The sequence below is a fragment of the Anomaloglossus baeobatrachus genome, chromosome 9 (genome assembly GCF_048569485.1).
Source record: "Anomaloglossus baeobatrachus isolate aAnoBae1 chromosome 9, aAnoBae1.hap1, whole genome shotgun sequence".
Classification (NCBI taxonomy): Eukaryota; Metazoa; Chordata; class Amphibia; order Anura; family Aromobatidae; genus Anomaloglossus; species Anomaloglossus baeobatrachus.
The window spans coordinates 184,990,160-185,004,698 of NC_134361.1; the positions used below are offsets into that span (position 1 = coordinate 184,990,160).

The following is a 14,539-nucleotide window of genomic DNA, read 5'->3' on the forward strand; positions in this document are numbered from 1 at the left end:
TGGGATGAAATGGTGACCCTGAAGACCAGGAATAAAGCATAATCCGGAAAACTTCAAAGTCAGCTCTTAAGTCATCTACGAGGCACCTAAATTCGTCCTGACATTTATATGGTGACAAATTAGCTCCTGAGGTCACCATCTCCTGGGTGAAATGTTTGGCACACAGAGGAACTTTCACTCCTACATGGCTGCCACCAGCTTCAGTATCTTCATGAAGGCAAAAACAGCACGGTGCAAAAGGCCAAAACTAATCCTCATCCATCCACGTCCCTCACTGAGCCTAGTGCCCAGCACATTACTCCACACCATGACTCCCCACACATCTTGCACAGCTAGATCTGAGAGCGGAAGCCATAATATAGGTAGATTTTACCTTTTTTAACAGAGCAGCCTTGGTTTAATTAGGCAGCCCCCCCCCCAGGGATGGGTGGAGTGGGAGCCGACCATCCTCTCCAATATCAAGGTCTTATTCCGGGTTTTAGGAAGCTGAAAGCACACACCCTTGTTGCCTAGAGTGGTGTCCTCCAGCAGCTGCCCCGATACCAAAGATACGACCGATGAAGATAGTGCTCCAGGGTCCGATACGCAGTGGTAGTTCAGAGGAGCACACCACAGATTACAACAAGCCTTTTGGCTCGGTGGAGGTCCTACCTCATAGATATTATAAGTGAAAATGGCCAAATTGTGCCCAAAGTGTCAATATTTTGTGTGGCCACCATTATTTTCAAGCACAGCCTTAACTCTCATGGGCATGGAGGTCAAAGTTGCCATTGGATCCTCTTCCCTCCTCCATGACGACATCACAGAGCTGGTGGATGTTACAGACTTCGCGCTCCTCCACCTTCTGTTTGAGGAGGCCCCACAGATGCTCCACAGGGTTTAGGTCTGGAGACACTTGGCCAGTCCAGTTCCTTTACTCTCAGTTTCTTTAGCAAGGCAGTGGTTGACTTAGAGGTGTGTTTAGGGATTGTTATGTTGTAATATTTCCCTGCCCCCCAGTTTCTGAAGGGGGAGGATGATGCTCTACTTCAGTATGTCACACTACATGTTGGCATTCATGGTTCGCTCAATGAACTGCAGCTCCCCACAGCCGGCAGCACTCATGCAGCCCCAAACTATGACACTCCACCACCATGCTTGACTGTAGGCAGAACACACTTGTCTTTGTGCTCCTCGCCTGGTTGTCACCATACAAGCTTGATACCATTTGAACAAAATAAGTTTATCTTGGTCTCATCAGACCACAGGACATGGTTCCAGTAATCCATATCTTTTGCCTGTTTGTGGACTTTCTTGTGCATCATCTGTTGATGAGGCTTCCTTCTGGGATGACAGCCATGCAGAGCAGTGTGATGTAGTGTGCGGAGTATGGTCTGAGCACTGACAGACAGACCCGCCCACCCCTGTAACCTCTGCTGCACTCATACGTATATTTTAAAAAGACAACCTCTTGATATGATGCTGAGCATGTGCACTCAACTTTTTGGTCAACCATGGCGAGGCCTGTTCTGAGTGGAACCTGTCAGGCCCCTTATGCCCTCCAACCCAGCAGCATTCACATCTGACTTATTTCCCTGCCTAATAGCCCTGCCTAATGTTATTATTTATCTACATGATAGTCGCTCTTACTAACTTTGGATTAAAAAATCTATATCCCAATCGACTTTATACTTGAACTGAGCAAAAACGTGAAGCTCGGACGGTTAATAAAATTGGAGGCACCTGTTTAACGAAACGCAGCTAAAGCCGGCAGATGGGCGCATGGTCTCCAAGCCCTCACTGCTACATCCGGAGATCGGGCCCCTATAATGTGACCCCAGAGTTTACAATGTACGCTCTGTGCCGCAGAAGACGCTGGTGCCATAGAGACGACAGGAATAAATAAGTAAAGGTGCCACGTGCATTTCATTACCTGTGCACTCTGCGTGATCTCCTCTCGCTCTTTCGCGGTCATGTAAGCCAAGGCATCTGTGGGTTCTCTTTCACATGGATCATGTAGACCGGGCCCTCCTGCATTACACACATACAGTTCAATTATGGAGTGTCCTAAATCTAATACCCCCAACGTAGAAGCATCTGCTCAGCACGGAGTCCACATAAGAGAAGTGTGCACAGGGTACAATCCTAAAGTGCAAAATTCTACATGATAAATAATATATTTTTAGGAAAATAATCAACAGTGCCCTAAATAACTCCAAGACACGGAATAAGTTTAAAGGGAATCACCATGCTTTCCCCCCCCCCCCATTTGACAGCAGCATGACGTAGGGCAGGCAGAGACCCTGATTCCAGCGGTGTGTCACTTACTGGGCTGTCTTATCGCTGTTTTATCTTCTGCTGCTGATCTATCAGTTCTCTGAATGCTGAGCTCTGTATAACCTCGCCTCAAGCACTGATTGGCAGATTTCTGCCTACGCACAGTGTACACAGGAAGCTGCCAATCAGTGGTATGGGCGGGGAGTTACACCTACTACTACTACTACTACTACTACTACTACTAGTAACTCCTGCTGCCACTTGGTCCTTTATATTCATGAGGTCTGTATACCCCCGGCACGAATCGGCAGCTATCTGCCTATGCACAGTGTACTACACAGGAAGTTGCCAATCAGCGGTGGGGTTACTCCTACTGTAGTACTACTGCTGCCACTTGGTCCTCCATATTTATGAGCTCTGTAAAGCCCTGCCCCCAGCACTGACTGGCAGCTTTCTGCCTATGCACAGTGTACATGGGAAGCTGCCAATCAGTGGTATGGGTGGGGAGTTACTCCTATTACTCCTGCTGCCACTTGGTGCTTTATATTCATGAGGTTTGTATAACCCCGGCACAGATTGGCAGCTATCTGTCTATGCACAGTGTAAACAGGAAGTTGCCAATCAGTGGTGGGGTTACTCCTACTACTACTGTAGTACTACTGCTGCCACTTGGTCCTCCATATTCATGAGCTCTGTAAAGCCCTGCCCCCAGCACTGACTGGCAGCTTTCTGCCTATGCACAGTGTATATAGGAAGCTGTGGAGGTGGGATTAGGGTTATACAGAGCTCATGAAGATGGTGGAAGTTCTGTGTATAACCCCAGCCACCACACTGATTGGCAGCTTTCTGTGTATAACCCCAGCCACCACACTGATTGGCAGCTTTCTGTGTAAAACCCCACCCACATCACTGATTAGCAGCTTTATGTTTTTGTGTATAGACAGGAAGTGGCCTATTATTGGTGGGGGTGTGGTTGGGCTACCTGGCAGCAGATTTACTAGTCCTCTAGTGATAATCTTTTGTTGATAAGAGTGATTTTATCAAAACTACAGCAAGCAGCCCAATAAGTAACACATTGCTGGAATCCGACTGACTCTACATTATACTGCTTTCAGATTAGGAAAAAACCTGGTGACAGATTAACTTTAAAGGGAATCTGTCAGCAGGTTTTGGCCACCTAATCTGATAGTAGCAGAATGTAGGGGCAGCAAATACCCTGATTCCAGCGATGTGTCACTTACTGGGCTGCTTAGTGTAGTTTTGATAATCACTGTTTAATCAACATGAGATTATGATTACAGGACTACTTGGCGTGCTGCAGGTAGTCCAGCATATTCATGAGCTCTGTATAACTGCTAGATCTGCAGCAGAGAAAACATTGATATTTATCAAAATGACAGCAAAACAGCTCAGTAAGTGACACATCGCTGAAATCAGGGTCTGTGTCTCTACATTATGCTGCTCTCAGATGGAGGCGCAAAAACCTGGCGACAGATTCCCTTTAAACAGCCATCACTCACAAAGGGTCCCATAACAATAAGCTGTTTGGAGTTGTACTTTTTGATCAGTTTGGGAGGGGCGGTTATCTGCGGAGAAATTCAATTCCCTGCAACATCACCATAGGGAAGATGTAGCATTACACGGCTCCTATTGAAACCAATGGATGGTCTATATAATGCATGGGCATGGCAAGAGAAAATGCTTTGTTCCAGTGAACATATGACAGCCCTAAACTTTGGATCCCTCTTTGTTACTATACTTATTGATCACCTATTCCCAGCGGATACATTTCCATTGCTACTCCAATGTTTGCAAGACTAATGAAAACAGTAATTTATTGGGCCGTCATTGTCAGTCCCAAATTTTTAACAGCGTGCCTTTGCAAGTGCTAAAAGACGAGACCCTTTCCTACTAACCTGTGAGAGTCCCAGCCATCGGACACTTACCGTATATTTGTGGATTGGTGAATAACCCCTTTGTGCCAAAGAAAATATATATATATATATATATATATATATATATATATATATATATATATATATATATATGTATATGTATATGTATATATATATATATATATATATATATATATATATATATATATACACACATATACATATATATATATACACACATATACATATATACACACACATATATATATACACACACATATATATATACATATACACATATACATATATACACACACATATTATATATATATACATACATATACACATATACATATATACACACACATATTATATATATACATACATATACACATATACATATATACACACACACACATATATATACATATATATATACATATACACATATATATACACATATACATATACATACATATATATATATATATATATATATATATATATATATATATATACACATCAAAGCTGGGGTCTGCATGTGTGCAGGGAGCTCAGGAGGTGGCCCCCTCCAGATGCGGTAGCCTCTGTCAACAGCCATGTCTGGAGCAGAGATACGATCAATCTGCTGTTAACCGTTTAGATGCTGCAAGTAATTTCTGATAGTGGCATTTTCATGGAGCAGATGCTGGTGTGCAATTGGGTTATCATGGGAATTGGGACCTGCTGAAGGCCCTCATGGCTGCCATCTTGGTACTTCTATGATGAGCACCACACTCTCCATTTTCACTATACTGTGTGTCCACCCATATCCTGTCCACCGCCACTACCGTGAGAACGGCGGCAGCTATAGGCATAGAAGTGGTGTCTAGGTATAGTAAAGTAGCCATGCGCTACGCAATGAAGCCACCTATAGCGCCACCTGGTGGAAAACAACAGAGTTAGTATTTTTATCTTGAAAACGGAACGAGATGGAGAAAAAAAGTAAATTACAAAGATGTAGGGCATCATCAATACAATACGAATCGACACCTTTCATACAGAAATGCTGATTAGAACGTGTAAAACTCACAATGCTGAGGACGTGAAGCGATACCTCATGGAGACCTTCCTACAAGTCAGTGGGTATGGTGGCTGTGTGGAGTGACCTCCACGCTCACCTGACCCTATTGGACTTCTTTCTGTGAGGTCACATCAAACAGCAGGTGTATGCGACCCCTCCACCAACATTACAGGACCTACCACGACGTATCACAGATGCTTGTGCAAACGTGTCACCTACCATATTGCACAACGTGCAGCAAGATACAGTATGCTGTGCAGAGTCCAGATGTGCATTGCAGCTGACGGGGGCCACTTTGAGCATCACAGTTAAATGAGCGCCATATGTATGACCAGCATTCAATGTTTTGGAGGGTCATGGGTTTCATATCATAGCATTTCTGTATGCAAGGTGTTGATTTGTATTGAATTGATGATGCCCTACAATTTTGTAATTCACTTTTTTTCTCTATCTCGTTCCGTTTTCGAGATAAAAATGCTAACTCCGTTGTTTTCCACCAGGTGGCGCTATAGGTGGTTTCATTGCGTAGCGCATGGCTACTTTACCATACCTAGACACCACGTCTATGCCTATAGCTGCCGCTGATCTCAAGTTAATGGCGGTGGACAGGATATGGGTGGGCACACTATATACAACACTACTCTGGTATTGCAGCATATAGAAAAATCAATCAGTGAAATTCCAATCTATTAAAATAGAAAATTATCCTAAAAATGTGAAATTATTGTCCCCAAGATTTGGTCTACTTTAGGAAATTTCTATGTGTGTTGTGCATCCGTATAAGGAAACGCAGCCCCCACACAATTCACAAGACCCCCGCTTGACTATTTTATGCTCGGTAAAAGGGTTTTGATGAATGCAGGTTACGGCATATCAAACGGCTGTAAAATGGCGAGTGGTCGGGGTCCAACTGCTTGGGCCCATCCAAGCCGCAGAACAAGGGGATCTGGGTCAGCCTCCTTTGAAGTGAAAGGAAGATATAGAAATGGCAGAAAAGACCTTGTTCTTTACAATGGTGGTGACCCCGGCAATTCACACTCCCAGCAGTCACCACTCAGGTCATATCTGCAGCAATAGATATATCAAAAATATATAGTCAGTAGCGGGAATTACTGTAAAGTGAATCGCCTCCATGTTCTTATCCTTAGCCCGAGATTATGGGAAGACGTCGCGGTGTTTGCCACCTGTATAGTGTTTTTATTTACTTCAATTAAGATATACCACAATACAAACTGTATACATTATTAACCAGATCTCTTAGACCGGATGAGACTGCTATACTTACTTTGAAAATCCATGTAAGAATAGCTTTATAATCCTGATATTAAAAAGGGCATGTTAGAAGTGAAGTATAGAGTAAAGACGCTCACAAGGTCATGTATACACTGTCTCCTCTCACACCCAGTCTGACAGCTGCTGCTTGTACAGGGGAATGTGAAATCTCAACAACAGCATGGAGGAGGGGCACTGAGGAGCAAATTCGAATAGGTGGGTGAAGATTCAGCAGCTGCCAGGGGGAGGAACACTAAGGAGTTCAGCAGCTGCAGGGAGGAGGGACACTAAGGAGCGAATCAGAATAAGTGGGTGAAGATTCAGCAGCTGCAGGGAGGAGGGACACTAAGGAGCGAATCAGAATAAGTGGGTGAAGATTCAGCAGCTGCAGGGAGGAGGGACACTAAGGAGCGAATCAGAATAAGTGGGTGAAGATTCAGCAGCTGCAGGGAGGAGGGACACTAAGGAGCGACTCAGAATAAGTGGGTGAAGATTCAGCAGCTGCAGGGAGGAGGGACACTGAGGAGTGAATAAGTCTAGATGAGTGAAGATTCAGAAGCTGCAGGGAGGAAGGACACTAAGTGGCGAATCAGAATAGGTGGGTGGAGATTCAGCAGCTGCAGGGTGGAGAGAATCCGTCTAGGTGGGCAGAGATTCAGCAGCTGCAGGGAGGATGGAAACTAAGGTGTGAATCAGTCTAAGTAGGTAAAGAATCAGCAGCTGCAGGGAGGAGGGACAGTGAGGAGAGAATTCAAGTAGGTGGGAGGAGATTGAACAGCTGCAGGAAGGAGGGACAGTGAGGAGTGAATTACTCTAGGTGGGTGGAGATTGAGCAGCTGCAGGGAGGAGGGACACTGAGGAGCGAATCAGACTAGGTGGGTGAAGATTCAGCAGCTGCAGGGAGGAGGGACACTGAGGCGTGAATAAGTCTAGATGAGTGAAGATTCAGAAGCTGCAGGGAGGAGGGACACTAAGTGGCGAATCAGAATAGGTGGGCAGAGATTCAGCAGCTGCAGGGAGGATGGAAACTAAGGTGCAAATCAGTCTAAGTGGGTAAAGAATCAGCAGCTGCAGGGAGGAGGGACACAGGAGAGAATTCAAGTAGGTGGGAGGAGATTGAACACCTGCAGGGAGGAGGGACAATGAAGAGCGAATCAGTCTAGGTGGGTGGAGATTCAGCAGCTGCAGGGAAGAGGGACAGTGAGAAGCTGTGAATTAGGCTGGGTGGGCAGGGGTAAAAAAGCTGCAAGAAGGATGTACACTGAGGATCTGTCAATCAAGCAAGGAGGGTGGAAGCTTGGCAGCTGCAGGGAGGAGGAACACTGAGGAGCTGTCAATTAAACTAGCTGGGTGAGATTCAGCAGCTGTAGGGAGAAGGGACATTGAAGATCTATCAGTCTGGATTCAGTTTAAACTTTCCAAAATTATTATATAGCCATTTTTACATGGATTAACTAAGCAAGTACATCAGTCTCATCAGGTCTCAGAAGTCTACTCAATAATGTATGCAGTTTAAATTGTGATGTCTAAGGATTGTCCACAGAATAGGTGGATTGCCTATTGATTGTGTAAGTTTAGGACCTGCACAGATTGGCACTGAGGAATGGAGGAGCGGTGCACACGCTCGCCTGCCACTCCATTAATCCTGTATGGGGCTGCGGAGCGCTGTTCTCTATAATGCTGCATTCTATAACAGGGATTATTAGAGTGCTTGGTCATGGATGAAATTAAAATCTCCCATTCTGCGACTGCTGCAGGTCCCAGTGATCGGACCCCCATTGATCAGTAAATTATCACCTTTCCTGTGCATAGGCGGTAACTTGTTTTCATGGTGCAGCCCCTTTAAGGGAATTTCATTACAACCTTTTACGCATTGGATTTTGTCACTTGATGTAAAGGGTGTGAACTGCGCCGAGCTTCTATTTTAATTCTCGCAGTCTACGGCCAGGACACTTTGTGGGGAAATATAAAAGTACTTGTGTGTAGCGGTAAAATTACATCCTAACGACCCCTCATCAGTGCGCAGTTTAAATAATCTTACCAGGCAAAATGATGCCAGATGCGAGGCATTCCATGACCCTCCGCAGCGCCTCCCCCGCACCCAGGGGTCGGTTACACGTTCCTATTGCTTTTTCACATATGATTTCTAGTGGCTGCAAGAAAGAAATAGTTCATCGTTCAGCGCCGATCTGCATTCATGGAGGACGGAGAACAAGATTATTCCTAATGGCTCCGTACAAGAGAGCCAATGTACTGCAACATACAAGATCAAGAGGACAAAGGAAAAGCAAGGGTACCAAAGGGCAGCAGAGGTCTGAAATAATGGCGCTGTTCTCTCCTCCCCGGGGTCTCCACCGCTGCTCCGGTCGTTGGGGACCAGTTACAGTAAAAACAAAACGTTTACGGGGCTAATATCCGCTGCAGCCAATCACTCAGCTTAGCAAGTAATGGAACGTCTACAGTGGTCATAACTGCTACAGTCCATCACTAAGCTCAGTATGTACTATAACGTGTACTGTGCTTGTAACTGCTGCAGCCAATCGCTAAGCTCAGCCTGTATTGTCTACTGTGCTTGTAACTGATGCTGCCAATCGCCAAGCTCAGCGTGTAATGTAATGTCTACTGCGCTCGTAACTGCTGCAGCCAATCACTAAACTCAGTGCGTAATGTAATGTTTACTGTGCTAGTAACTGCTGCAGCCAATCGCTAAGCTCAGTGTTTAATGTAATGTCTACTGTGTTCATAACTGCTGCAGCCAATCACTAAACTCACTGTGCTCGTAACTGGTGCAGCCAATCACTAGCTCAGTGTGTAATGTAATGTCTACTGTGCTAGTAATTGTTGCGATCAATAGCTAAACTCACTGTGCTTGTAACTGCTGCAGTCCATCGCTAAGCTCAGTGCATAATGTAACATCTACCGTGCTTGTAGCCGCTGCAGCCAGTCACTAAACTCACTGTGCTCGTAAGTGGTGCAGCCAATCACTAAGCTCAGCGTATAATGCAATGTCTACTGTGTTTGTAACTGCTGCAGTCCATCACTAAGCTCAGTGCATAATGTAACATCTACTGTGCTTGTAGCCGCTGCAGCCAATCACTAAACTCACTGTGCTCGTAAGTGGTGCAGCCAATAACTCAGCTCAGTGCGTAATGTAACATCTACTGTGCTTGCAACTGCAGAATCCAATCGTGAAGCTTAGTGGGTAATGCAACGTTTACAGTGATAGTAACCACTGCAGCCAATCGTTCAGTGGGTGAAAGACAGAGCTTGCATCGGCTATCACTAATCGCGGACTTTATAAGGTTATGCAGGGACTGCAGCACTTGTAAACCCTGCAGCCAATCACTAAGCTCAGTGGGTAACATAACTTCTACAGTGCTCGTAACCACTATATCAAGTCTATGTACCCAGAGGCTCTTGCCTTTTAGATTGGCAGAGTCCCTGAGCCCAGTGATAGGTTGCAGGGGTTACAAGTGATGGAGGCATGACAAAAAAAAAAAAAAAAATCAGCAAAGGCCAAGCAGCGGCGAAGAGGCAGCACAGGACCCAGGGAGGATGGGTGACCACTGCTACACTATGGTACAATATAAATGAAACCCCTTTTTAAACAATATGGCAATAATTATTTCACATTTATTAGATCCCCCCATATCTCCAGAGACACTCACCCATCCTTTCAGCTGCGCCCAGGTGGGGACTCTGTTGCACAAATTGCGCAGAATGCGGAGTACAATTACACAAGATTTTAGTCCGTTTGCTCTCGCCTGGAATAGACAAAACGGTTCCAGTTCTGCTGCTGTGTTCAACTCGTTACCTTATCCTACAAAAAGGCCTCGGACAGATTCTTTAAATGTGATTACTGAGTAGTAAATGATTCAATTCATGCAAAGAAAGTTACAGAATGGCGAAACATCCATGTTTTAGAAAGGTCAGGCTTTATATAGAACTGAAAAGCTTCATGTAAAGATTGCTTTTGTAGCCTCATGATAAATGATGTCAGCTAGTGCTATTGTACCTAAACCCATCGGGACGGCAGCAGTGCCACCCGCTGGTGGCCAGGAAGGACATTGGTATATGCCATCGAAAGAGGCAAAACCATTGGCTGCAGTGCCACCCATGGGCGGCCAGGAAGGACACTGGTATGTGCTGTCAAAAGAGGCGAAACCAATGTCTGCAGTGCCACCCATGGGCGGCCAGGAAGGACATTGGTTTCACCACTTTTGATGACATGTAGCAATGTCTGCAGTACCACCTATGGGTGACCAGGAAGGACACTGGTATGTGCCATCAAAGAGGTGAAACCAATGTCTGCTATGACACCCATGGGCGGCCAGGAAGGACATTGCTACATGCCATCAAAAGTGGTGAAACCAATGTCTGCAGTACCACCCATGGGCGGCCAGGAAGGACACTGGTATGTGCCATCAAAAGAGGCGAAACCAATGTCTGCAGTGCCACCCATGGGCGGCCAGGAAGGACATTGCTACATGCCATCAAAAGTGGTGAAACCAATGTCTGCAGTACCACCCATGGGTGACCAGGAAGGACACTGGTATGTGCCGTCAAAGAGGTGAAACCAATGTCTGCAGTGCCACCCATGGGCGGCCAGGAAGGATACTGCTATGTGAAGTCAAAAGAGGCAAAACCAATGTCTGCAGCGCCTCCCGTGGGCAGCCAGGAAGGACACTGGTACAAGCCGTCGAAGAGGCAAAACTATCAGTGGGTGGCACTGCTGCTCGGCAAGCGAAACTTGGGAGGTAAATCTAGAATTATATACTACTCAGGTCTAATACAAGGGGATTACAGTGCATGAATTCATGAGGTCGTAAAGAAATTACATGAAAACCTCATAAGGCTACAATAACAATAAGGTAAGAACAAATAGCCAACCTGAAACCATTTGGCATGTCGCAGAGACGCCAAGGCGTGCAGGCATTTCTGCCTGTCCAATAAGTCCGGAGGATCTTTCATGGCAACATTTTCTACTGATAAGATGGGACAAAAAAAAAAGACAGATACAATTTGACCAAGGGGATTCTGTCACAAGGAAGAGTATGGCAGCATCTGAACAAGCTAATAAGACTCCCAGAGAAACTGAATGGTTCACAAAGTGCACGGCGGTTATATTATCCAAAAGGCCATTCAAGTAGTAATGTGCAACACAAAGCAAAGGAGGCATTCACTTCCAGTTTACAAAAATCGATAACAGCTATGTACCATCTGGGATCTTATTAAAAATGCACAACATGTCTCAGGACGCGGAAATAGGCAGATAGCACTTCTTGACTTTCCCTGCAACAAGACGTTGCCACATATTACGGTATTATTTCTAATCTGTTCCCAAATGTTCATTTCTCAAGCGTTTTGATCCGGATACGGAGAAGATTGGCCCGAATATCCCCGAATACAGAATTTGAATGGTAAATATTACCACCGGCTTCAAGTTTTCATCAAGATGTGAGCTGTCATTAGCGATGGTAGAAACGCAGGACCTAAATGGCGGGGTTATGTCAGCGGGAAAACATATAGAGGTGTACTAAAAATAACAAAAAAATAAAGCATTTTAATATAGAAGATTTACTCTTCTATTAGTATATACACTATGTGGCATGGCTCATCTAAATTTAGACATTTAAAGGGAATCTGTCAGCAGGTTTTTACAATGTATGCTGCAAGGGTTAGCACAGAGAATTCAGGGATGACTGTCTTGTCACCGTCCGATCTGTTGCTAATTTGCTATGCAAGACTTCTCATTGCAATTTAGACATTTAAAGGGAATATGTCAGCAGGTTTTTGCTATGTATGCCGCAAGGATTAACACAGAGAATTCAGGGATGCCTGTATTGTCATCGTCCGATCTGTTGCTTATTTGCTATGCAGGACTTCTAATTGCAATTTAGATATTTAAAGGGAATCTGTCAGCAGGTTTTTGCTATGTATGCTGCAAGGCTTAACACAGAGAATTCAGGGATGCCTGTATTGTCACCATCTGATCTGTTACTTATTTACATATTTAAAAGGAATCAGTCAGCAGGTTTTTGCTATGTATGCCGCAAGGGTTAACAGAGAATTCAGGGATGCCTGTATTGTCATCGTCCGATCTGTTGCTTATTTGCTATGCAGGACCTCTAATTGCAATTTAGATATTTAAAGGGAATCTGTCAACAGGTTTTTGCTATGCATGCTGCAAGGGTTAACACTGAGAATTCAGAGATGCCTTTCTTGTCACAGTTTGATCTGTTGCTTATTTGCTATGCAGGACTTCTCATTGCAATTTACATATTTAAAGGGAATTGGTCAGCATGTTTTTGCTATGTATGCTGCAAGGGTTAAAAGAGAATTCACAGATACCTGTCTTGTCCTGTTGCTAAATTTAATATGCAGGACGTCTCATTGCAATTTAGATATTTAAAGGGAATCTGTCATCAGGTTTTTGCCATATATGCTGCAGGGGTTAACACAGAGAATTCAGGGATGCCTGTCTTTTCACAGTCTCATCTGTTGCTTATTTGCTATACAGGACTTCTCATTGCCCGGACTACACAGTCCAGCACACCCCACCTCTGATTGACACATCACTGTCAATGTACTATATCTATAAAGAGTCTGGTGTGAGCAGGGGCAGCCCTCTCAGCTCTGCTAAGTATTCAGAAGGGAAAGAGAAATATTTGAAGTAGCACTCACCAACCTTTGAAAAAAATAATTCAAACTTTATTATTTCATCCCTTTTCTCTCTCAGCTCTGCTACATGGCCAAATCTAAAAATTCTGATTGTGTCACAACGGCTGCAGACAGTAATCTAAGTAACACATCGTTGGATTCAGGATCCCTTTTCCTACATTCTGCTGCTTTCTGATGAGATAGCAAAAACCTGCTGACAGATTCTCCTTAACTATGCAAGGAAAAAAAAACCAAACACGCCTTAAAAGGGTTTTCCATTTTCAGAAAACCTATAACTCCAGGTACTGTTTCTTTAAAAGAAAAAAAAAAAAAAAGAAAAAAAATAGCTCACTGATTGGCTGCAGTGCTTGCAACAGGTCATCAGCGCTGCAAACAATAACATAAACTTGGCGCACTGGTGCAGAATCCATGCTAGACCCAGGGAGGGAAAAGGAATCTGTCACCAGGTTATTGCTACCTCATCTGAGAGCAGCAGAGAACCGGATTCCATTGATCTATCACTTATGTTTACTGGTGCAGCAGTTATGACACAATCCGTGTTTTCTCAGAGCTCAGAAAGCTAACCCCGCCCACAAAACTGATTGGCAGCTTTGTATATTGGCAATAAGCTGCTAATCAGTGCTGGTACAGTGTTTGGACCAGGAGGCACGTGACACCAAGTCTAGGAATGATAATCTTCTGCGGATAAAACACTGATTGTTTTGAAACAACACTACACAAACTAATAAGTGACATCTCTATAATCAGTGTCTCAGCCCCTACCTCATGCTATCTTTAGATTACATAGCAAAAACCTGCTGACAGATTCTCTTTTAAATCTTCTGGTAAAATAATATTCTTTCTATTTTTCGCATGTAAATGCACTGTGGATCAGTCTCGGGAGCTTTATATCCAGATACGTGAAAAGTGTCTCTGGATAGCAGATAAAATATGGTGGTTTGGAGAAGTATCCCAAGTTAAAAGGAATCAGTCACCAGGTTTTTGCCTCAATCTGAGAGCAGCATAATATAGAGATGGAGACCCTGATTTATACATCATTAAAATGCTTGGTGTATGTTTATTAAAATCCCTGTTTTATCACCAGAAGATTATCACTTAAGGACTAGTAAGCCTGCTGCCAGGTATCCCAACCACCCCCCCACCATTGATTGGAAGATTTCTGCCTATACACAGTAAACACACAAAGCTGCCAATCAGTGGTGTGAACGGGGTTATACACAAATCTGTCAGTGGGTGGGGTTATACACAGAAACTTGACAGTGGTGTGAGCAGATTATATACAGAAAGTTGCCAATCAGTGGTGTGGGTGGGGTTATACAGAGCTCAGCATTCAGAGAACGGCATGATCTCCAGCAAATTTAACTGTGATTTT

General features: G+C 44.3%; 1 protein-coding gene across 4 annotated transcripts in view; it reads right to left on the reverse strand.

Moving 5' to 3' along the window:
• STRBP (spermatid perinuclear RNA binding protein) overlaps positions 1–14,539 on the reverse strand; it is a 192,335-nt gene that overhangs the window by 33,042 nt on the left and 144,754 nt on the right. For 3 of the 4 annotated variants that reach the window (XM_075324110.1, XM_075324111.1, XM_075324112.1), the window contains exons 7-10: positions 11,377–11,471; positions 10,155–10,250; positions 8,528–8,639; positions 1,913–2,010 (exon numbers count right to left, since the gene is read on the reverse strand). In XM_075324110.1, coding sequence (XP_075180225.1) covers positions 1,913–2,010; positions 8,528–8,639; positions 10,155–10,250; positions 11,377–11,471 — 401 coding nt within the window. The remainder of the gene's footprint in view (positions 1–1,912; positions 2,011–8,527; positions 8,640–10,154; positions 10,251–11,376; positions 11,472–14,539) is intronic. The other variant, XM_075324113.1, reaches the window with a different exon arrangement.